Source organism: Dermochelys coriacea, chromosome 2, assembly GCF_009764565.3.
Source record: "Dermochelys coriacea isolate rDerCor1 chromosome 2, rDerCor1.pri.v4, whole genome shotgun sequence".
Lineage (NCBI taxonomy): Eukaryota > Metazoa > Chordata > Testudines > Dermochelyidae > Dermochelys > Dermochelys coriacea.
In genome coordinates this window covers 177982085-178007910 of record NC_050069.1, presented here as the reverse complement: position 1 = coordinate 178007910, position 25826 = coordinate 177982085, and the positions used below count along the sequence as shown (strand labels likewise).

Here is a 25826-nt window from a genome sequence, read left to right as displayed (position 1 = left end):
TTATGTCAATTAGGGGATGTGATTTTTTTTTTAACTGACATAGTTATGCTGGTAAAAGCCCTGCTATAGATGATGTTATGCCAGTATAACTTTGCTTATCTGCTGTAGCTTATGCTGATTCCCAGTATAAACACTTTTATGCTGATAAAATTGCATCTTCGCTACAGTGTTTTACTGGCACAGCTAGAATGGTATAACTATACTGGCAAAATCCTCCTACTGTAGACAAGGCCTCAGTCTGTATACCTCAATTCCCCATCTGTAAAATGGATCGAATACTACTTAACTATATTTGTAAAGCACTTTGAGCTCTATGGATGGAAAAATCTTTGTTAATGCCTGTTCTTTTCTTGTGTATATATATTTTCCCCATTTCATTTTAAAATGGTATTTCGGTCTTTAAGTGCGGGAGTTAAAGATAAATGTTGTAAGTATTTGAAAGTTGGCATTCTAAGCTTTCAGAGGGCATAACACCTTGGTTTCTAATTCCAGTGATTCCCCAGTTATTGGACATTAAAATAATATTGGATTTGAAATAGATATGGGAGAGGGAAAGCAAGATGGTAGTCAATAATATTTTACAATTCTATATTAAAGTACTAGACCAATAAATATGAAATACTGTAGGGAAAAAATGGGATTCTCAATTTTACAATAGTTTAGGATGGATATGCAATGGGGTAAGCATCTAATTCCCTGAAACTCCCTATGAAAACTCCAGCCTAAATCATTAATTTTCATTTCACAAATGTTACTTTGACAGCTCAGCTTTACCAGCTTTGGTATTATTGATCCTTCCCACTAGCACTAAGGCTTTGGTCTGGCAGTGCTTTTTCAGCACAAGTTCAGGATTTAATAGTGTGCATCCTGAATGTCTGACCAATGCCGTTTTTAAATCCCTGATTAAAGATAAAGTAATATTTTAAACCACAACAAACTACAGGCAATAAATGGTAATGAGTCTGACTTAAAACCACAAATCAAGGAAATTTGGAGTCAAGGTTGAATTTTATGAACATCCATCCTTTGCTCACTATGTTGTGTCTACAGAATGGTATGTAAGATCATTTATTGTTTGAGAGACTTACAATTTGAAAGATTGGTAAAATAGGGCAGAGGCATGTTTGGAGGGTGGTGTGGGGGTTTCTTGCTCTGCCTTTCTTGCTCTGCCTTTCGTCATTCTGTCTCTGAGTTAAATGGAGGATTTCGATCTTCAGCACTATTTAGTTTAAAAATCTCCTGGACCAGATTGTGAAAAGGCCAGATTAGAAAACACACACATGTAAATTCTTTGTGAACTTAAGTGGGGTCTCATGTAAAAGACCTACTCATTTTTTTAATGAGATTGAGACGAGCGTGGTTATCATTCTGATTCCTCTTCCTTCATGCAGCAGTCTCACTTAATGTGCTGCTGTTCTTGATTGACCGATAGGCAGAGAAGCCTACAAAGCATTCAGCACCTCTTCCTAAAGGGTCTGTTTTAAGCAGGACCTTTAAGGTAATTGAACTGGCTGGCTTATTTTGTGAGTTTTGGATTGCTTGTGTTAGGATCTGGTTTCCACCTTGAAATGCCAGTCTGGTTGGCAGAACATGGGTTGCTTGAATCGTATTCAGTATTAAAATCTATTCAAAAGGTCAGTTTTTAATTCCAAACCCACTTGTAGAAAGCCAAGAAGCAGAGGTGGGGGACAAAAATAATGAGCCAAAGTTTGCTGTCAGTTATACCAGTATAATTTCAGATCAAATCAGTCAAGCGTCTACAGATTTACACTTGGGTATTTAAGAGCAGAATTTGGGGAATTGCCTTCCAAATGATACTAAGACAACCCCAACTTTGACCAACCAGTTTTATATCCTATAATTGTTTACAGGGTCCAGGAACTATTTATTATTATTTGTATTGCTGTAGAACCTAGAGGCCCCAGTTAGGATCGGTTCTTATATGTATTTTATTTTTCAACATAAATGTTTCTCTGGTTTTTGTTTTGTTTTTAAAGCAAAAAGAGCAATGTCATAAGGCCAAAACATCATGAGAAGTTCTAAAAAACCATTGTATGAGAGATAAAAAGGTAAAGAAACAAAGTTTGGTTTCAGGCTTTTGAGAGATTATTGTAAACATTGAGGAAAATATTATTTTAAAAATAGCTCAGCTGTGCCCTATAAAACCAGTAAACTTCTGTTTTAATTCCCATATAAGTAGCAAATGGCTGCTGAGTGTGCGTGCGCCTTTTTTTCTTAAATATTGCTTACTGTATAACACCCTGTTTGCTTAATTTCAACCTAACTGAATTTTTATGGCCATGCCATAAACCTCCTGTAAATAGAGGCTTAAATGGAAATGCTGACATAACCTTAATTACATTGGCTCCAGCGTGATACTGTGATTAAAGTTTATTTACTTTGCATATGCATGTGTGTTTGTGTGTGTGTGTAAATTCATTGTTTAAAAGCTAATGGAAAACTAATGTGGCAATGGAGAATGTGACCCTGTGCAGAGTGTTTTATTTCTTGGCCATCGAAAACAGTTGGTGCATGTTTACAATATCAAAGAGCTTATTTTTAATTTAGGCATGTTAATAATTTAGAAATCATTGTGAAACTGAACAGGTTTCCCACTTTTAAGCTGTTCACTGTTCTTTCATAAAGTGTTTATACCTGGCAGCACTCTACTGTGGCTAGTGAATTTAGTAGTATATTCCATTCAGAATCGGGAAAAGGGGAAAATCTGCTGCATGAACATGAGCTTCTCTATCTAATTTTATAGTTGTAGTAGCTGTAGTATTTTTCTTTTTGGATGAACGAAATATTTTAATAAAAGCCAACAGATTTCTCCCCAAAGTGGTTGTACAGCTTAAAACCAGATATACAGCCCAAAACATATCTCCATTGCATCAATAAAACTATTATAAAATAACCTTTATGAAATTCTCCTCAGTGAGCAGTTTTTCTAACTGACATGTTTATAATACTGAGGAAGTGACTGAGATAAATCATTTAGGGCATTGAAAACTAATTTAGTAAACAGTATGTTACAACTCTTTTGTGTGCAAACTTTGAACTCTAAGAAAACTGTCAATAAGACATATATTACAGAAGGCAATGAGATTGTCTCACTTTCTACTTAAACATTTTCTTTGAAATTATTTGTCTTGGTAGCATCACATTTAATCTCTGATGTTGCTAGAAATGGGCCTGAACTAAAACCTCAGATCTTAGGCAGTTCAGGTCTCTATCTGAGCTATCTGACTCACACATGTCGGGTTATTACATGTGCAGTGTTGCCAACTCTTGTGATGTTACTGTGAGGTTCATGATATTTACTGTTTTACTTAAAGCTCCTGGAGCAGAGAATCTCAGCTTTAGTTAAATAAACAAATAACACTCATAGTTGTGGAGACATGCTTGAAAATGTGAACCAGGTAAATCCTAAACACTCAGAACCCAAGAAGTCAAATAAAAAGAACTCCAAATGTATTTGTTTTAAAAAATCTCTTAATTTGTAAGCCAGTTCCTGAATATTTTGTGGACTTCACTCGTGATTTTGAATGTTTGGGGCTGGCAGTACTGCATGTGTATTTTGGAGATAGAAACAGAAAGGAACATTAAAAGAGGCTTTGATTGGACAACTTGATTGAGAGCTTGAAATCGGTGGTTCCCCTCTCTTTTTTTTTCTTGTTCTTAATAAATGTGCTTTAATTCTGAATACAAGTGATCCATCCACCTGAATGTATAGTAATTTTGTAATATCTATAGCCATACCATCATAGGATAAAACATTGACACTTGTGTACACCAACTGTTATGTCACATGCAATCTTTACTACTGTTAAAACTTTACTGAAGTTTACACTACAAAAAAGGGATAGATTGATTTTAAGTTTCTTTCTCTAAATTGTGCATGTCTAAAAATAGAGACAAATGTGACAGTGGTGCACGGTGATGGGAAGCCTGGGTCAAAGGGCAAACCAAACTTAGTATTTAAAAGTATCTTAATTTTACAAGATCATGTTTGTGCAGAATATACTGTAGGCAGAAATGTAGGACCTGATTTTCACAGGTTCTGAGCACCTGCAGTTCCCATGGACTTCACTTGGAATTGTGGTAGTTACTGACTCTTGATAAACAGGTGTATCAAGCTGGGCGCCCAAAGATTGAGGCCCATAAAATTGGTGCACTCTTACAAAAAGGTGGGCCTGAGTGGCTTGCCAGTGGCTACACAGCAATTGGATCTGATTCTCAGTGAGTAAGGCCTCCTGATTCTCAGTGCTATGCTTAATCCGGGAAACTATCCTGGTAGCTGTGATGTGACACTATAGTTTGTGCTGGGATATGGCAGTGGAGTGGGAACCAGGTGGTGCATTTTAAGAAATCTAAAGAGGAAAAAGGTAAGTTCTTTGTTTATATGCTGAATGCCCTGCTTTAGTCTGCTAAGTGAGGGCATTCAGCATACATTGCTCAAGTCTGTGAAATTTACATTTTTTATTTTGGCTGTTTGCTTTTACTAGAAGAGAGCACAATGTAGGCAAATAGTTTCAAACTGTGTGGTCCATATTATTTATACATACTGCTCAGAACTACCATTAACCAGATTTCTTGGTCTCATTCCCATTTGTTACAGTGTAATTAGGTATCACTTAGCAGCAAGAAGGGTGCCCTTTCCATAAGAGAGAAAGAAGGGAGCTCCTTGATGCTGAAGTATAGTTGAAGCTTTCATTCAAAGAAATGTGTAGAGGTGTGGAAAAGATGTGGCAGGTTTACCCCATTTTGAAGGGCTACTGTAGTTCTGGATCAGATATTGTCTGAAGTGAGACTGAGAAACTTCTGCTCTTTAATAACTTTTGGAAATGAAGTTGGAGGGGGGGAGAGAGGAAAAAGAACACACACTGTAGAGCCTTTTGGCTGGCAGCTGAAAAGTGCTCCTGCATAGATTAGCCAACTTCTGAATACATCACCTTCTTGTTAATTGCAGCCTTTACATAGCACTGTGATTGGAGAGAACTAGTCCATAAATGACCTACGCTTCTTTGGCTGAAATACTGCAATGGGAACTTAAAACTGCAGTTGGAGACAGCTTCTGCGATAAATTAAAGGCAAAATGGTAGTTTTTCCATGATCCAAATCACTAGAAACCAGATTCTCAAAGGAGCCTCCAAAATTGCAAAATTTGTGAGCACACCCACTTACACCAGTCAAATGCTTCATTCGTGCACACAGCAACTGCCTCTTACTGAGGCTGTGTCTGCACAACCACTTATGCCAGTATAATTTACGTCTCTTAGGGTGTGAATAAACCAGCTCCCCAAGCGACATAAGTTACATTGAGCTAAGCACCAGTGTGGACAGAGCTATGTCAATGGGAGAGTTTCTCCTGCTGAAATAGCTGCCACAGCTCATTGGGGGTGGATTATTTAAGTCAACGGGAGAGCTCTCTCCCGTCAGCATAGAGCAGCTACCCTCAAAAGCTTACAGCGGCGCAGCTACAAACTCTCTAATGTAGCCATAGTTTAAGGCAGGGACTGTCTCTTACTATGTATGTAGACAGTACCTCGCACGATGAAGCCAGGATTTCAATTTGGGCCTGTAATACCCAATACAAACTGTAATACAAATAATAAATAATTAATACTGACTGGCTCAGACTTATCCTGGGCAAGTAGTGTAGGTCAGAAGGGGAAGACCCTTTGAGGATCTGTTTGGGATTTGGGATACTGTCCACTCCTTCCATCGAGGGGGTCTTTCCCTGTTTGTCTATTTAGTGCGAAGTCTTATAGTCTTATTTGGACTTAATAACCCTAAACAACCAGATAGCATTGGTTGTAAAATACCTTTCTTCTGCTTTCATCTTGCTAGGAACTTTGCCCCTTCCTCTCTGATGAAGATTTGACCACAGTGGTGCATGTGTTTCTCATCTCTAGACTGGATTATCCTCATTTACCATACTCAGTGTTGTCTATGGAAGCACTGCTATGAACCCAGCTGGTGTAACAGGATAGGCTGCAGTAACGTACGTCTCCCTCATCCTCCTTTCCTTCATCTGTCTCCTAATCTGCTTTTAGTGTCACTGTAAGGCTTTGTTCCTGATTTTTAGGGCCATCAGTGGACTAAAATGCCTCTACATCTGTGACTGTATCTCCATCAGTCATTTATAGTCAATGGGACTTAAATATGTACTTAAGTATTGTCCTGAATAGGGACAGATTGAAGCATATAGTTAAGTGCTTTCCATTGTAAGAACTTTATACTTAGTAACTAATAATTTCATAAAAATGTTAAAAAAAAAATCCCAGTACAATCATGTAGGTATCTCTGTCTTAAAAAGTGAAAGGTACAAACAAGTAGCAATTAATAATGGTCAATCACCCAAGAGTTTTGGTGGTTTGGTTCAGGAAAGCATGCAAAAATTAAATGTTTATTTAAACGTACCCTAACTGTTTTGGTCTAGAAATTGTCTTGAAATGCCTTAGCAATGAAAGCACATCCATTCTCACAATACACCCATACTTCTCCATCCAAACAAAACTTGTGTGTGTGTGTGTGTGTGTGTGTGTGTGTGTGTGCAAGAAATACAGAGCTCACAGGAATGAAAACAATCAGCAACACCAACATCACCACAACAGCTAACTAACCACTTTGATCTCTTTGTTTTGGGTGCAGTTAAAGTATTGATTGAAAGCTGGGTCAGTTTTTCTTTTAATTCAACCATCTTGTCCCTCTCTAGTAGTAGTTAATATCTTTTGGTTCCTTAAGCCCTACAGATTTGTTTGTAGAAACCAACACCAGATATGAAACATTTGCAAAGATATTTTCCTTATCTATGACTGTTGCTGTACATCATTTGGTTGAAATGAATGAAGGGGACAATAAACACAGTAGACTTAGATACCATAGATAGACATGTTCTCTGGTTAAGTTTCTCCTTTGTGAGGACAAAGTCACAAAGTTCAGCCACCAAGTTAGCCTTGACATTATCGGGGATACTGTTCCTGATGGCTTGTAGTCCATCTTTGTGTGGAATGTTGGTGTAGAGGGCTTCTACATCCATAGTGGCCAGGATGGTGTTTTTAGGAAGATCACCGATGGATTGTAGTTTCCTCAGGAAGTAAGTTGTGTCTTGAAGATAGCTGGGAGTGCTGGTAGCGTAGGGCCTGAGGAGGGAGTCTACGTAGCCAGACAATCCTGCTGTCAAGGTGCCAATGCCTGAGATGATGGGGCATTCAGGATTTCCAGGTTTATGGATCTTGGGTAGCAGGTAGAAAACCCCAGGTCGGGTTCCAGGAGTGTGTCTGTGTGGATTTGTTCTTGTGCTTTTTCAGGGAGTTTCTTGAGCAAATGGTGTAGTTTCTTTTGGTAACAGTCAGTGGGATCAAAGGTTAATGGCTTGTAGAAAGTGGTGTTGGAGAGCTGCCTAGCAGCCTCTTGTTCATATTCTGACCTATTCATGATGACGACAGCACCTCCTTTTCAGCCTTTTTGATTATGATGTCAGAATTGTTTCTGAGGCTGCGGATGGCATTGTGCTCTGCACGGCTGAGGTTATGGGGCAAGTGATGCTGCTTTTCCACAATTTCAGCCCGTGCAAATCGGTGGAAGCACTCTATGTAGAAGTCCAGGCTGCTGTTTTGACCTTCAAGAGGAGTCCACCCAGAATCCTTCTTTTTGTAATGTTGGCAGGAAGGTCTCTGTGGGTTAATATGTTGGTCAGAGGTGTGTTGGAAATATTCCTTGAGTCGGAGACGTCGAAAATAGGATTCTAGGTCACCACAGAACTGTATCATGTTTGTGGGGGTGGAGGTGCAAAAGTAGAGGCCCCGAGATAGGATAGATTCTTCTGCTGAACTTTGTGACTTTGTCCTCACCCATAACTATTTCACATTTGGGGACAATATATACCTTCAAATCAGTGGCACTGCGATGGGTACCCGTATGGCCCCATAGTATGCCAACATTTTTATGGCTGACTTAGAACAACGCTTCCTCAGCTGTCGTCCCCTAATGCCCCTACTCTACTTGCGCTACATTGATGACAACTTCTTCATCTGGACCCATGGAAAAGAAGCCCTTGAGGAATTCCACCATGATTTCAAGAATTTCCATCCCACCATCAACCTCAGCCTGGACCCGTCCATACAAGAGATCAACTTCCTGGACACTACGGTGCTAATAAGCGATGGTCACATAAATACTCCCTATATCGGAAACCTACTGATGGCTATTCCTACCTTCATGCCTCTAGCTTTCATCCAGATCACACCACATGATCCATTGTCTACAACCAAGCTCTTCCATATAACCGCATTTGCTCCAACCCCTCAGACAGAGACAAACACCTACAAGATCTCTATCAAGCATTCTTACAATTACAATACCCACCTGCTGAAGTGAAGAAACAGATTGACAGAGCCAGAAGAGTACCCAGAAGTCACCTACTACAGGACAGGCCCAACAAAGAAAACAACAGAACGCCACTAGCCATCACCTTCAGCCCCCAACTAAAACTTCTCCAACGCATCATCAAGGATCTACAACCTATCCTGAAGGATGACCCATCACTCTCACAGATCTTGGGAGACAGGCCAGTCCTTGCTTACAGACAGCCCCCCAACCTGAAGCAAATACTCACCAGCAACCACACAACAGAACCACTAACCCAGGAAGCTATCCTTGCAACAAAGCCCGTTGCCAACTCTGTCCACATATCTATTCAGGGGACACCATCATAGGGTCTAATCACATCAGCTACACTATCAGAGGCTCGTTCACCTGCGCGTCTACCAATGTGGTATATGCCATCATGTGCCAGCAATGCCCCTCTGCCATGTACATTGGTCAAACTGGACAGTCTCTACGTAAAAGAATCAGACTTCAAGAATTATACACAAATTATACACAAATCAGACTTCAAGAATTATAACATTCAAAAACCAGTTGGAGAACACTTCAGTCTCTCCGGTCACATGATTACAGCCCTGAGAGTGGCTATCCTTCAACAAAAAAACTTTAAAAACAGACTCCAAGGAGAGAATGCTGAATTGGAATTAATTTGCAAACTGGATACAATTAACTTAGGCTTGAATAGAGACTGGGAGTAGATGAGTCATTACATAAAGTAAAACTATTTCCCCATGTTATTTCTCCCCCCACCCCACCCCCCACTGTTCCTCAGACGTTCTTGTTAACTGCTGGAAATGGCCCACCTTGATTATCACCACAAAAGGTTTTCCTCCTTCCCTCACTCCTTCCAGCTGGTAATAGCTCATCTTAAGTGATCACTCTCTTTACAGTGTGTATGATAAAACCCATTGTTTCATGTTCTCTGTGTGTGTACATAAATCTCCCCACTGTATTTTCCACCGAATGCATCCAGTGAAGTGAGCTGTAGCTCATGAAAGCTTATGATCAAATAAATTTGTTAGTCTCTAAGGTTCCACAAGTACTCCTTTTCTTTTTTGCGAATACAGACTAACACGGCTGCTACTCTGAAACCATATAGTCTATGTAGCTGTTTGGAGCATGCTTGTAAAGCATTTGAAACATTTTGTGTGTGGATACAAAGTGTAGTACATGTTTATATGTGGTTATTTATTTTATTTTAGGTATAGTAAATATTTCTAGCATAAGCCATCTTTTAGGGTCAGATTCTGAAAGGTGCTGAGTGCTTGCATGAGTACCTGTAATTTAAGTCAGTGGGAGTTGTGGATACATGCACATCACTTTTTAGGATTTGGCCTTTAACTTACGTGTGTTGATGTAATGTGCTCTGTAAATATCTCACTGAACATACAATCTCCTTCGTGATAGATTGTTTGCAAAGAAGCCTCTCAGACAGTGCAGAGAAACTATGCATTTGGATGTCCCATCTTCCATCTCTATTGATTCCATGAATAAGCTGTGAAATAATTTTTTTGTCTATATTTTAGTAATTTTATGCTTTTTGTCTTTACCTACTACATGCCCCAGAGTTCAGGACACTTAGAGTAGCAGTTTGCATGTAATTCGTGTCATGCTGTCAGGTGTCCTACCAGAAGCCTTCAGTCTTCCAAAAATAGGGGAGAAAAAAAGACTTTTGCCTTGTGTGCCTTGTATGAAATGCCTTTTATTGCACTAATTTGAAATGATTCGATGTGATGGACAGCAGTTTATCAAAACAAAATCTCATTAAAGTCTATTTGCACTTTGCCCTGAATCTCCTTTGTATAATACGATAGTAAAGCTTTCTGTGACCAGACGGTAACCTGCGGTAACCTGTGGTGTGTGTACATTTATGAGTGATGAATAAAACCATTGTCATCATTCTTAAATGTTGGCATCAATGCTGTGCTAATAACATTTGAAAGTTTCTGCTTTATCAGCAACAATGACTGGCAAATAATCAGCTATTTTGTAATGGGACGCTCAGAAATAGCTGCTGAAGGAAGTTGAGTAAGCTTCATGCAAAAAGACACTGCTGCATTTATGATGATACTATTTTTGTTGAGAAAGGATGACATGACTGTTGTTTTTGCTTTTTAAATATACAATGCAATTAAGAATGATCAGTTTTCCCACACATACCACAAAGCCACTGAAGCATAAATGCTAATGACCAGACCCCTTACATTTTGAGTGACTTCCGCCATTTTGGCAGCTTACGGGTATGAATGCATGTTTAATACTGCTGTGTGGTTTATCATGTGACTGCAATTCTTACAGAGATTGCATGTGCCTCAGAGGTAATTGCTAATTAGTACTAAATTCTTTGTTTTAAGCCATAATGCTGATTTTGAGAATATTTTGGAATATGTATTTATAGCAGTTGTGTCATCTTTCATGCAATATGTATCTTTTCTGATGAGAAAAGTTCTTTCCATGTGTATGTACATATTCTTATCTAATAATGGTGGCACCAGTGGAGACCTCAGGATTAGAAATTGAAAAGCATAAAGGTTCGTAGAAGAATTTGTAATTTGCATTAATAGAAAAATAGTGTGTGATGATATAAATAAAAATGACTGGTTCTATACACACAAAAGAGCACATAGAAATTAAACATTAACTTGTGTAATGTGTATGTGGCCATTTTTTGAGTATATAGCATCAACAAAGAAATATTGCTATTTGGACCAAGACATGACTGAAATAGACTCATCCCGTCTCCTGAAGAGAATTTTTTTTATAGTGACAGTAGTATTGGACACAATTACTGCTAGAAAAGTCAGAATCTGAATTATTTATACTTTTTTGTATGCAAAAAAGTGGTTAAATATTGCTGGGTTAGTCTTCGATAACTGCTGTAGTGTTTCTTTTAGACTAAAATCTGCATAAATAAATGTTTACATAATAAATGTTAAGGAACCCTTTAGCCTTGCATAATTATTTTCTATGTTCTTCTTCCCAAAGTTTCTCTGTGTTCATTGTCTCTGTCTCAGTCTGAAAATGAAATAAAACCAGCTATATATATTCTGCATGCCTATATATTTTTATTAGTTTAGGGCCAAATCAACAGGGGTTTTGAATGCTTGCGAACGAGTAAGCCTACAGGATTTGGCCCTCATTTTCTAAGTGAGAGTCTTATAGTCAAGTGGCTAATTATCCAACTGGAAAATTGCATTCATTCTTTTTGCTTTGACCTGTATAATTCTTTCTGCTAGGAAGTGCATTTTATAGAGACAGTAAGCAAGTTTTGTTCTAAATGTAGCTTACTGTCACTTGTGTGTCAGCAAGTTAAGCTTTGTCTACACACAAAATTATAACACTTTAACTATACTGTTATAGTTAGTGCTACACAATCTGGAGAGTGGATGCAGTTACAGTGATATAAAAGAGCCTTATGCTACTGTAACTGGTTCCTCTGTGTGGAGGGGAATAAGCTATACCAGGATAAGGCACCTGTGTAACTCGATCTGCACTAATGGTTGTACTGATTTAACTATTTTGGTTTAAAAAAAATCACCCCTCCAACTAAAATAGTTATACTGGTATAAAAAGTGTGTAAACCAGACCTTAATGTTGCATATGAAAATTGCTCCCTAAGAACATATACTGAAATTTGCCCTAGTGCATAGAACTAGCAGAAGGCCTATGTACCATTAAAGCCCCAAGTTTGTGTTAGTTCTCTGCATAGAGGTCAAATCCATTGTGAAAAAGGCTTTTCCACATACTTTCACAAATCATAGATGTAACTCAAACGGTTTAAAGACAAGTTACATATCTTTGTACTAAGGAGAGGAGTAGCAGGTAAAATAAATCTGTTTGCATTGTCAGCCTTTAAAAGAAGACCTGCCAGAATGGGGAAAAAAAATCAAAGGACCTTCTTTAAATTACTGATTTTTTTTTTTCTCCATGGATCACTTTGAACTGCTTTTATAAAACCGTAAATTGAATCTGAAAATAATGGTTCACTTGAGAAAGACGTTTGGAAATTCATTATAGGGCCAGAACTTGAAAGATAGTCTCATGCAGTATATTTTAGTCATAATTTGACATCTCTGTTTGTTTTTGTAGGCTTTCAAAACTAAGGATGGCTACCTAGTGGTGGGAGCTGGGAATGATCAGCAATTTGTCACCGTGTGCAAGGTAATAATGTTTAAGATTGACAATGTGAGGTATTTGCACAACGTTAATCTTTCAGCTCTGTAAAGAAAAGCAAATAGCAATAACTATTTTTTAATGATGCATGTTCTGAACATGGTTGCAGTGGATTAATATCATGATTTTCAGAGATGCTCAGGACCCAGTAGCTCCAGGTGATGTCCGTGGGAGTTGTGGGTGCTGCACACATTTGAAAACCAAGCCATAAGGTTTTCATACTCATACTCTTGTGAGTAGTGGCTCATACTCATGGAGGCTCATACTCTTGTGAGTAGTGAGCATCATATAAGGGCATGTCTTCACTAGCAGCAGCACTTTAACGTGACTTGTGTAATTTTGGCATAGCTCTGAGAGACTACCTCCATGAGGAGAATAGCTACCAGCACTGGGAGTGCGGCTCCCAGTGCTGGTTTTTTTCACACCCCTGAAAGTTGCAGTGCTGTAAAGTGCCAGTGTAGACACACCCTGAGTCACACACTTGGGCCCCTGTGAAGAACAAAGACCAGACGAGTTGTGTCATTCTATCCATGCTCAATACAGCCCTGAACATGCTACAGGTGGGATTTTCAGATAGAGATGGGGGAATCCTGTGGCATTCACTGATAGTATAGTGCAGATTCCTTTGGAACACATTTTAGTTTGTGTGAAAGCCAGCAAACATTGAAAAAGGCGCATTGTCACCCTTTATAGAACTATAAATATAACTATATATATAAATATAGTTATATTTATAATATATATATATATATTTATAATATATATATATATATAAATATAGTTATAATATAACTATAGGCCCAGTTCAGCAAGGCAGTTCAGCATTTCCCTAACTAACTTTAAGCATGTGACTTCAATGGGACTACTCATGTGTTTAAAGTTATGCATGTGCTCATGGTACCTCACTGAATCTGGGACTAAGAAAAATACATCCATTTTCTACCACCTGTTCCTATTGAAAGTTCCCAGGAGAATCTTAGATTAACTTTTGAGATCTCAAACCTTTTATTACCTGTCTTTAAACACAGTTCCTCCCACCCCCAATGAATAAATTTGAAAAAAAAAGAAAAGAAAGCAAAGTTATTCTATCTAGAGAATATTTTTTGCCATGGCACAGTGTTAAAGACAGAAGAACATGACTAAAATCTAGCTGGCACAAATGGTGGATTATATGTGATATAGAGACTGTTTGGTTTTTCTTTATCATTTTTCTCTTTTCTCCCCTCTGTTCCTTTAGAATAATAGAATTGTAGGGTTAGATGGGACCTCAAAAAGTCATCTAGTCCATTCCCCTATTTAGGCAGGACGAAGTATACCTAGACCATGACAGTTGTTTGTCTATCCTGTTCCTAAAATCCTCCAGTAGCGGGGATTCCACATTTTCTTAGGTTTCAGAGTAGCAGCTGTGTTAGTCTGTATTCGCAAAAAGAAAAGGAGTACGTGTGGCACCTTAGAGACTAACAAATTTATTAGAGCATAAGCTTTCGTGAGCTACAGCTCACTTCATCGGATGCATTTGGTGGAAAAAACAGAGGAGAGATTTATATACACACACACAGAGAACATGAAACAATGGGTTTATCATATACACTGTAAGGAGAGTGATCACTTAAGATAAGCCATCACCAACAGCAGGGGGGGGAAGGAGGAAAACCTTTCATGGTGACAAGCAGGTAGGCTAATTCCAGCAGTTAACAAGAATATCAGAGGGACAGTGGGGGGTGGGGTGGGAGGGAGAAATACCATGGGGAAATAGTTTTACTTTGTGTAATGACTCATCCATTCCCAGTCTCTATTCAAGCCTAAGTTAATTGTATCCAGTTTGCAAATTAATTCCAATTCAGCAGTCTCTCGTTGGAGTCTGTTTTTGAAGCTTTTTTGTTGAAGTATAGCCACTCTTAGGTCTGTGATCGAGTGACCAGAGAGATTGAAGTGTTCTCCAACTGGTTTTTGAATGTTATAATTCTTGATGTCTGATTTGTGTCCATTCATTCTTTTACGTAGAGACTGTCCAGTTTGGCCAATGTACATGGCAGAGGGGCATTGCTGGCACATGATGGCATATATCACATTGGTAGATGCGCAGGTGAAGGAGCCTCTGATAGTGTGGCTGATGTGATTAGGCTCTATGATGGTATCCCCTGAATAGATATGTGGACAGAGTTGGCAACGGGCTTTGTTGCAAGGATAGGTTCCTGGGTTAGTGGTTCTGTTGTGTGGTGTGTGGTTGCTGGTGAGTATTTGCTTCAGATTGGGGGGCTGTCTGTAAGCAAGGACTGGTCTGTCTCCCAAGATCTGAGAGAGCGATGGCTCGTCCTTCAGAATAGGTTGTAGATCCTTGATGATGCGTTGGAGGGGTTTTAGTTGGGGGCTGAAGGTGATGGCTAGTGGCGTTCTGTTGTTTTCTTTGTTGGGCCTGTCCTGTAGTAGGTGACTTCTGGGTACTCTTCTGGCTCTGTCAATCTGTTTCTTCACTTCAGCAGGTGGGTATTGTAGTTGTAGGAATGCATGATAGAGATCTTGTAGGTGTTTGTCTCTGTCTGAGGGGTTGGAGCAAATGCGGTTATATCGTAGCGCTTGGCCGTAGACAATGGATCGAGTGGTATGATCTGGATGAAAGCTAGAGACATGTAGGTAGGAATAGCAGTCAGTAGGTTTCCGATATAGGGTGGTGTTTATGTGACCATCGCTTATTAGCACCGTAGTGTCCAGGAAGTGGATCTCTTGTGTGGACTGGTCCAGGCTGAGGTTGATGGTGGGATGGAAATTGTTGAAATCATGGTGGAATTCCTCAAGAGCTTCTTTTCCATGGGTCCAGATGATGAAGATGTCATCAACGTAGCGCAAGTAGAGTAGGGGCATTAGGGGACGAGAGCTGAGAGAAAGTCACATGGGACTATATCAAAAGCCTTACTAAAATCAATGTATATCACATCTACTGTTCTACTGGGACAGTAACCCTGTCAAAGAAAGAAATTAGCTTGGTTTGGCATGATTTGTTCTTGATAAATCCAAGTTGCCTATTACTTATCACCCTGTTATCCTCTAAGTCAGTAGTGGGCAACCTGCAGCCCGCGGGCCGCATGCAGCCCATCAGGGCAAGCTGATTGCAGGCCACAAGACATTTTGCAGACGTTGATCCCCCAGGAATGGTGAACCATGGCCACTGGGAGCTGCGGGGGGGCCGTGCGTGCGTGCGGTCAACATCTGCAAATGTCTCGCGGTCCGCAGTCAGCTTACCCTGATGGGCTGCGAGTTGCCCACAACTGCTCTAAGTGCTTACAGATTGATTGTTTGATAATACGTTCCATTATCTTTCCAAGTATTGAATTTAGGCTGACTGGATTATAATTCATAGATAGATTCTCCGGGTTACCTTTGTTTCCTTTTAAAAGATAGGTATTATGTTTCCCTTCTTCAGTCTTCTGGAATCTCACCCATCCTCCATGAGTTCTTGGAAATAATCACTAATGGTTCTGAGATTTTCACCCTCAAGTGCCCTAGGGTGAACTTCATTCAGGCCCAGCTGACTTGAATTGAATCTTATTTATCTAAATATTCTTTAGCCAGGTTTTCCCTATTATGCTCTAATAAATTTGTTAGTCTCTAAGGTGCCACAAGTACTCCTTTTCTTTTTGCGAATACAGACTAACACGGCTGCTACTCTGAAACCTATTTTGGCTAGTGTTCCTTCTCCCTTATTCACAGTCTCCTTTTTGTTTGTCATTTTGCGCACTCTCTTTGCTCCTTTTTTAGTCTGTTTTTGTCATTGCTTGTTCATTGCTCTTTTTGAGTCTCATTTGCTCATTTTAAGCAGAATGCAAAACTAGTAACATATGGGTTGGAGTCAAACTTCTGAACCTATGATGTTTAAATGGGTTAGAAATTAGGCTTACCAAATTGCCACATTCCTACTGTAAAAGAGCACACAAATGTAAAGTTTATTACGAATTTAATCAATTTTAAATTAGTACTTTATAATCCTCTACACGCTCAAGTTGAATGTGAATCCAAAAGCTTGGATGTTTATCCTAAGACTTACGAAGATCTTTTTGGGCTGGCAGTCTCATTAGATTGGGCTTCATCACAAGACTTCCATTATTTTCCTGCTTTGACTATAATGGACTAATAATTTGCACTTCTATAGTGCCTCATATCTAAGTATCTTGAAGTGCAGTCACAATTATCTGAAATTCACTTAGCCAAAACCCTTTGTATTTAAAAACTGCGTCTTATTTCCCTTGAATTCCAGGTAACTGTAGCTGAACCTGGCACCTTGCTCCCTGGTGGGCTGCTTCCTCTTGCTTGGGTTTGTTCTCCTGGTCGCAGACAGCTGGCCAACTTCCCCAGGGTTGGCCAGCTCAACAGGTTTTCAGCACACAAGTTTCTGTGATTTTGTAATCTCTTCATCACTGTAAAATGTATAAGCCCCACGGGGAAGATGGATGACTGAATAAGCCAGGTCTTCAGAGTTTAGGGTGACCAACAGAGCTGAGCGAATAATTGATTTTTCAGTTTTGGTAGCTGATCTGAAAAATCTCCCCCCCTCCCAGCCCCCCAATTTTTTTGATTTGGGTCAACCTGAAATGGTTCATTTTCAGTAGTCATTTTTTGGCTTTTGGCTATGCTTAACCAGCATTTTACTTTTTAAAAAATAAATGAGTCAATATGTGTCATTTCAAAGGTGTTGAAATGAAATATTTTTCCATTAAAAAAATCATTTTTTTCATCTGAATCTGTTTACCAATTTCAACCGGAATTCACTAATAACTTTGGTTGATCTTAAACTTATTTTTCAATGATTAACATTTGTCTGAAAAATGTTGTCCAGCTCTAGTGACCAACAGCAGTACCACTGCAGGGACTTCTCTCAGTCTAATTGTCCAAGAAGAGGGAGCTGCATTTGAGGGGGCCTCTCTGCATCTACAGAGAGTGGGGGAACTTTGTCTTTATGAAATGTCAGCATTTAAAGAATTATACGTTGATTTGCTGTGTTGCTGGCCATCCTTGAGTAAGTTGTCATGGCTTTCTCTAGCAGGGGAGCTGGTCCAGGAGGCATTGTAATCTGTGTTCAGAGTCAGGAGGCGCTGAAGACCCTGAACATAGGCTTCTAGCCTTCAGACTTCAAACCTAAGCAGGTCCCATAATTAGTCAAGATCCCAGTTACTCAAGTAATTGGAGTCTGCTGAGACCTTTGAATAATCACGGTTATACTATATTACTTAAATCTAACAACTTAAATCTAATAATAAAATAGGTAAGGGCAATAGAGGGATCAATCCACCCACTTCTAGGTTGATACGTGACAGGTGTTTAATGGTGCACAGCAAAGCTACACAACAGTTTAAGGCAGGAAGATTAAAATTAAAAAAGAGGACTTCAACCAGATTAAACAGTAAGGGGAATTTAGATAAACATCATGTAAATTACCTTGTTGCAACTGAGCCATAAAACCAGGCTTACTACTCTTCTACTTTTATGAAAAGTGCCATGAGAACTTCAATTGTAACAAATGCTCCAGATCTTGGTTTTATATCCCATCCTAAAAATATAAATACTATTAGAATAGATTTATGCAAGACATTTCAAAATATCCACAGTACTGTACTGCCACAGATGTGCAAAAATTAAAGCTTTCTGTACAGAAGGGGAAAAAAATGTTGGTTCAAGTTTTGAGCAACAGTTCTCATTGCTTTTTCATCTAAATCAGTTTTCATATCCTTATTTAGAAAGACTAACATTGCTACTCTTAAAGAATAATTATAGAGACAGACTGAAGCGGTTAAGATGCCCAGAAGCTCAGTAGAAATGCCTAGTTTTGAACCAGATGTAACGTTGTTAAAACTCTTAAAGGTTTGTCCCACTTTAAGATGAAGGTTACTTGTGGAACTAAAAAACGTAGAGAAAGGGAAGAGGTGATAAATTAAGAGTACTTTAATTGCCAGAAGGCTCAAAATACTTAAGCTGCAAGATGGACCCTCAGTAAATACAGAGAACATTAATTCAAATATTTGAACGGGTATCAAAGAGCCTTATTATGAAGGGTCAGTGCTAAAAAATATGGAACATACGGAAGCTGTTGCCTGTGAAGACATTCACTACAGAGATGTAGCAGCCAGCCCAGAGTGGTAAATGATTACAGACTTTCTCCCTGAACCATATGCTTTTGGACAAGTAATCTTGAAGAAGAAGAGGAGGAGAAAATCCACAAATTATTTGTTGAGCTAGATCTTTTGATATTTGATTAATTGCTGCAGACTTTCTGTGAAACTTCTCTATTTTTTACGCACAAACACAGAAGCAACATGTTTCATATTGATCAACAATTTTTAAAAACTGTGTTCTTACGTGGGGCTACTTGGATCTAAATGTGAATTCTAAAACAAAGACACATTTCAAGAATGGGCCAATGTATATAACAAAAGAAAAATTCACACATTTTGGAAAAGAATAGCCCAAATGTATAATCTCCAAACATCCATTCTTAAGCATTTTGAAGGGCAGTTCTAGTGCAAGTGTGCTTGAGAAGTTAGGGAGTGAGGGACACAGTCTAACTTTAAAATGATCATAGTGAAATAAACAAAATAACAATGGTAGGATGACACACAAAGGCCCTGTCTACACTACTGGGGTAAGGCGAGTTAAGTTACGCTACTCCAGCTTTGGCCATGTCTATGCTTCCTGGGGATCAATGCTGCTGCGATTGATACAGCAGGAGTCAGTTTAGTGGATCTAGGGAAGACTTGCTTAATCGACCACAGAGCGCTCTCTGGTCGACTCCGGTACTCCAGTGGTACGAGACAAGTAAGGCAAGTCGAAGGGAGAGCATCTCCCGTTGATGCTGTGTGGTGTAAACGCTACAGTAAATTGACCTAAGCTACATTATTCATGTAGCTGGAGTAGCATAATTTAGGTCTACTTACAGTGGTAGTGTAGACAAGGCCTACGTGAATAAGGCAGCTGGAGTCAATATAGCTTAGGTCGAATTACTGTCGTGTCTACACTGTGCTGTGTCAATGGGAGACGCTCTCCAGTCAACTTACTTACTCCTCTTGAGTCGATCAGAAAGCACTCTGTGGTTAATAGACCCACTAAATCAACCCATGCTGCATCGATTGCAGCAGCGTCGATCCCCAGTAAATGTAGACATGGCCAAAGACAGGATGAATTGCAGATATAAGGATAACTGCTAGAACTTGTGTTCATCACTCACATGAACAGTCATTCACTCAGAGCTGGACTGTGTGACCACACCTGATTCACAGCACACAACTAAACAGTCATCAAATGATGATGACGTTTGGTCACTGCCAATCTAGATGATTAGAGTTTAAAGGTTAGAGGTCAGATCTAGAGATAGCATCACCATCCAAGAGTCAGTTTTGTTATGGTGGTAGATATGAGGCATCTTTGAAAATATTTATCATGTTTAGATGGTGATACCTTGCAATGGCCAAGTGAAACCAGGATCAGCAAACTAGAATTCATTCTCTCTCTCTCTCTCTCTCTCTAAGCAAGACAGAGAAAACTCACATTATCCTTTTCTTTTTACAAATTCTCCCTTTCCCTTTATTATGATATAGGAGTTGTTTTGATTTTGTCTTGTGGAACACAAATCAACCCATTAACTAACATTGATCTATTCATCTGCCTATCCAAACGAATGCGCAGGTTAATACAGATATTGTAGGTCTTGATAACCCATATGGTCTTCTTCTGTCCTATTAATGTTCCTATAAAACTGCCAGGCTTTTGTTGTCACATTTTTAAAAGTCCTTTTTCAGTCTAATTCCACTTTGTCGGTGCATTATCGTTAAGTTTCCAAGATGTTAGTTAGGTGTTACTTTTATAAGATATATTTTTCCTTTTTATGAGGTTACACCACCTTTTTTCTTCATTATTACTTCACTAAATAATAATGAAGAAAAATGACACCTCAAAGGAAAATATGTTTGCTTTTTACTGTTGTTTTAATACAAAACATTGAAATGGAAAAAAGTCCACTTAGACATAGCATTTCCCCTATCTACCAGAATTATCAAATACAATCAGCATATCTTTCTCTGTGATCCTGTGACACATAACTCAGTGTAGCATGGTCCCGCAGAACTGACTCTTTTTACAGTGCTATGTGCATATGTCTTCTCTCTCTCCACTGCAGCGATCGGCAATCTTTGGCACGTGGCCCATCAGGGAAATCCACTGGGGGGCCGGGATGGTTTGTTTACCTGCAGCATCCGCAGTTCAGCCGATCGCAGGTTCCACTGGCCGCGGTTCACTGCTCCAGGCCAAGGGGGCTGTGGGAAGCGGCGTGGGCCGAGCGATGTGCTGGCCACCGTTTCCTGCAGCGGCCAGTGGGAGCTGTGATTGGCTGAACCTGCGGATGCTGCAGCTAAACAAACCGTCCCGGCCCGTCAGCAGATTTCCCCGACGGTCCGCGTGCCAAAGGTTGCCAATCCCTGCTCTACTGTTTCCCCACCCTGATTGATCACAATTACTTGCAATTTTTGTAATGTACTAGAATGTATAGTGTCAATGCCTAGAGATACTGTTAATAGAAAAAGCGATGGACTGGAATTTGGGATTCCAGTTCTCTTCCCTTCTCTTTCCCAACTTGCTGATGACATTGGGTAGGTAATGTATCCTCTCTCTTTCCTCATTGCTGTTTTATTTTTTAAAAAATTTGCTAACAGAGAGGGTGTTTAGCAAGTTACCTTATGTCCCTATGAATTTGCTTGGCTGCACAAGTGGTCTTTACATTTACCTGCTAAACGTGTTTCTTATTCACTGTATTTTTGTTTTCATTTAGATCCTGAATTTGCTTGAAATTAGTAAAGATTCCAGATATAAAACTAACAAACTCCGAGTGCAGAACAGGAAAGAGCTTATTGAAATATTATCAGCCCGGTAAGTTTAAACTGGAAAATATTACTGTAGTGCATTAATCAACATGGTAATGTACAAAAACATTGTCTCATCATTTGCCAGTTTGTTATTACTTTTAATCTTTTGGAGTATTTTCTTTTTGTAATTTATTTAGACACTTACTGCTCTTAAAAATGTTGTGTTTCATGTATCGGACTAGTAGGTGAGCAAGCAGCTAAGTAATAGCTTTACATTAAAATCACAGCATACCTTCAGTAACCTGGATCTCATTTAAGAAGGCATTGCTTTCCACTTGCATTTCTGGTCAGTTATGCATAAGGGTCACTCTTGGACAGAAGGCTCTTGGTGTTGAATTTGCTGCCTTCAGGCCCGTAGTTTGAAGTTTGTTCTGAGGGTTCTCAGTTCCAAGGGATCATCTACTTTGGAGATCTTAATCTACTGTTTCTGCATTAAGTTTAACCTCTGCCTCTCTTGACATCTACTTGGCTTATTCCTTATGCTTTTGAACACCACATTCATTGACCTCGTTGGTCTATGTGGGATTCACAACTAAGGGTCACCCTTCTAAGAAAAATTCTCTTAGAGTTCATGAAAGACCTGCAGCCTTTTATTTCAGATTTTTCTAAAAGACCTGAAGGTCATTCTGGTATGTTTAAGATCTCATGTCTGTGGAGTCCTCCTCTACTTAGATGAAAAGGATGGTGATTATGAAAAATAGGAGGAGGAAGACTGCCAGGACCAGCTATTTGCTTTGTGTCCTGTTCTGGATAAGAAAGTGGGCTACCCATCTGTATAACCCAACACACAGATAACTTCAACAGCTCTCAGGACATTTGGAGTGAATAGCAGAGACATTAAGTTTTCAGCTTTCAGTGATCCAAGAAAAGGCACCACCAATGTTTTGATATTTTAAGGCTGGGGCATGTATCAATCCCTATAATTTTCTATTATCCACAGAGCAGATTACTTGTGCACTAAAGAACCTCCTTTCCACTTCACCTGGTTACTGTATGTTTTGGTACCAACTATCTTTTTTTTTTCAGTTGTAATGAAATGGAATTACCTTGCACTCATGGGATCCTAAAGAATATTTAATTTTGCGTTCTGTGGAAACTTTCTGACCCTTCCTTCCCCATCCTTTTTCAGGTATCCCATGCCTGCCAAAATACTGAGAGACAAAGTAACTTTCCTTCTTCTACTGTTCCTCTGCAATATCATAGGAGGTGTGCTATTCCCATTATTCCTTTATTCCAGCTCCACCCCCAGAAAAACAAATGAGGGTTGCATCCCCCACTAGCTTTAAGAAAGTTAAGCATGTGTAGCCGAAGGTTTGAATTCTGCATTCCCCTCTGTAAAGCCACAAGGCTGGTTTGGAGGTCTCAGTTTAAACAGTATCTTTTTTTATATATCTATCAAGTTGATATGGCACAAATTCCATAGGTTCTGAATGGGTGAGGATCACAGCCAATAAAGAGTGCTCCCCTTTGGAGTCAAAGCAGCTCCAAGCATTTTTGCTAATTGCCTAGCTATACTTTTAGCTCATTTAAGAGGTCTGTATATTCACACTTATCCCTATCTCAATGATTGGTTCAAGTCCTTTTGTGATTCTTAACTGTCCAGGCTCGAGTTGAGATACCTATACAGTAGGGTATGAATGACACATCAATCACCGCAATCTCTGAAGATCACACCCTGAAACAGTCAAGAATTTCTGACATGGTAGACAATTACCCAAGTACACCCTCAATTCTCTTTTATCTTTTGTCTGTCATTGTAATGGTTATAATGGATGGGGCTCACTTAGATCATCCCGCAATACAGGCATGATGTAAATCTGAAGGGATTAAGTATAATTATAATAAATAATGTATTAATTAATAAATATAGTATTAATATAAAAATAGGTGAGAGCAATTCAGCTATCTTGTAACGCTTTCTTTGCTTAAATGAGAAACAGGCTGATGCATATCTTCCTGGACAATACTTAAGCCATGTGTATGTAGCTATATGAACTGGCAGGGAGGAGCTCATTCTCAGCCATGCTGATGGGGGGGATTTCAGGTTCTCCAAATGGCGGATGCATCATCCTGTCCAACTCTGCCATTTTCCAGGAAGATGAACAACATCTTGACATGTTATCTGATCCAGAAATTCACTGCTCAGTATAAATAGTTTCTCAAGGGAACTGTGGTAATTTTGTCTTTCACAGGTGGGGAAAATGTCTTAGACTTCTTTGCCACAAAAGAGAAGATGGAGGTTCTTTGATTGTGTTTGAGACGTGGCTCAGATTCTGGCAGTCCTTCTGTTGGACTAGAGTACTTCCCTCCAGTATTGGTCATCAGGAAGTTCATACAGCACAGAGTTCATGCAGTGTTAGTAATTTCTCCTTGGTTCACTGATTCTCGATCTCAGAATTCCTAGGTCTGCCACATCTCCTGTCTCAAGGCCAAAGTCATGATACTCTGATATTGGGGTAATATGGGCTCTATAGGCTCTTGATACAGATTCAATATTTTTACTCTGAGAGGATTGGCTCATGGCTTGTTGTCAAGTTCCCATTTGGGCTCTTCCCAGGAAGTTTAACGCATCTCACTTCAGAGCAAGAGACTTATGACTCCAAGTGGAAGAAATTTTTCCTTGTGTTCTAATGAGCACTGTCATCTTTTCACTTCCAGAGCCTCCCTAAGTTTGAACTATTTGTTACCACTAAAGCATCCTGAATTATTCTGGAGTACTGTCAAAATCCATCTGGCAGCCATATCATCTGAAAACACAAGGATTTTTTTAAGTTCGTCTGGCAGTCATATCAGCTCCAGTGCAAAGATTTTCAACTTGTGCACATTCTTTCATGAGACAGTAGTAAAGAATCACAGAAAGAGCCATGATACAAGAGCACAAGATATGCAATTAGAATAAGGAAGACAATATTATACCTAAAAATAATTTGCCCACCTATCTGTCAGTCTTTCTTCTTTACTTCAGGACTTCTGCCTAAAACTTTCTTTAGTCCTCTTCTGCCTGGCTTCCTGGTAAAGATTTAAAGAAACAGCAAAGATGTCACCACACTGTCTGTCATTAATACGTTTTTGAAATGGACTAGTTCATTTTTTTCTCGCTTATTTGTGAGCCACTGCTTTCTTGGGACTTAATTTTAGTGCATCTAAAGCTGCTAAATCACAGTTTCACAAGGATATGTAAGGTAGTAATCTAAAGTTCAGTTCATACCTTTAATCTCAGCATCAGTAACTTGTCTTGGTCGCTAGATCTGGTGCTCTGTTTGGGAGTACTGTTCTGCCATCTTTGTTTAGTTGCTAATCCTCATACCAGCTTCTTAAATGGGTTATTGCTGGCAGCTGCTCTTGAACGTAGACGCTATAGGCACAATACTGAAAGAAGAAAGAAGGCTAGCATTCAAGGTATGCTTATTCTTTGAGTAGATTCCTAGCATAAATTCATACTACCCACCTGTCTTCCTGACATCTCCTCTTTTTCCATTGAATTCAGATTAAGTGGAAAGGAGCTGAGGTGGAGTTGGGACTGTATGGCTTCTTATATAACTTCATAATGAATTTTTGGTTCCATGAGAGGTCATGCATGCAGCCCCCAGGCATTATTGCCTTCTAGAATCTACAGTGTTTGACTTGGCACCGAGGGCACATGCACCTTCCTAAGAAGGGTAGATCTGTGTTGACAATCTACTGTAAGGAAAACAGCTGCTGGTGATTAACTTTCTTTTTTGTTAGTAGGTGTTTCATTCCTTCAGTGGTCTTTGTTGAATGCCAAAAGGTCCTTATGTTTTACAGTTTAATTTCTCAAGTTGTTTCATCAGCTTTTTTTTTTTTTTGGTTACCTCTTTTTGTGACCATCTCTCACATTCGGTAAATATAGAGTAACTTCAATGCAGGTATTTTCCCATCACCCTCAATGGTAAAAATGGTCACAAAGAAAGCAATGATATTGTGTGTAATCCCCATATCGTCTTTTATTTCCCACATTACATCTAGGGGAAGTAGTGGACCCATTGGTTCTCCTGCAAGTTTCCTACTTGTGATCTGCTTACAGAAAGTCTTTTCTTAATCATTTTTATATCCTTATTTATTAGTTCATCAGATGGTCTCAGTTACTGTTTTACATCTTAAAAAGAAAAGGAGTACTTGTGGCACCTTAGAGACTAACAAATTTATTAGAGCATAAGCTTTCGTGAGCTACAGCTCACTTCATCGGATGCATTTGGTGGAAAAAACAGAGTAGAGATTTATATACACACACACAGAGAACATGAAACAATGGGTTTATCATACACACTGTAAGGAGAGTGATCACTTAAGATAAGCCATCACCAACAGCAGGGGGGGGAAGGAGGAAAACCTTTCATG

The 25826-nt window shown here is 39.3% G+C and overlaps 1 protein-coding gene across 14 annotated transcripts in view; it reads left to right on the top strand.

The window, feature by feature from the left end:
* Positions 1-25826, top strand: part of SUGCT (succinyl-CoA:glutarate-CoA transferase) — a 483091-nt gene that overhangs the window by 181174 nt on the left and 276091 nt on the right. For 13 of the 14 annotated variants that reach the window (XR_006279193.1, XR_006279194.1, XM_043508703.1 and 10 more), the window contains 2 exons: positions 12481-12552; positions 21374-21471. Coding sequence is in view for 12 of the 14 variants with exons in the window: in XM_043508703.1 (XP_043364638.1) it covers positions 12481-12552; positions 21374-21471 (170 nt within the window). In the remaining 2 variants the exon portion in view is untranslated. The remainder of the gene's footprint in view (positions 1-12480; positions 12553-21373; positions 21472-25826) is intronic. The other variant, XM_038389973.2, reaches the window with a different exon arrangement.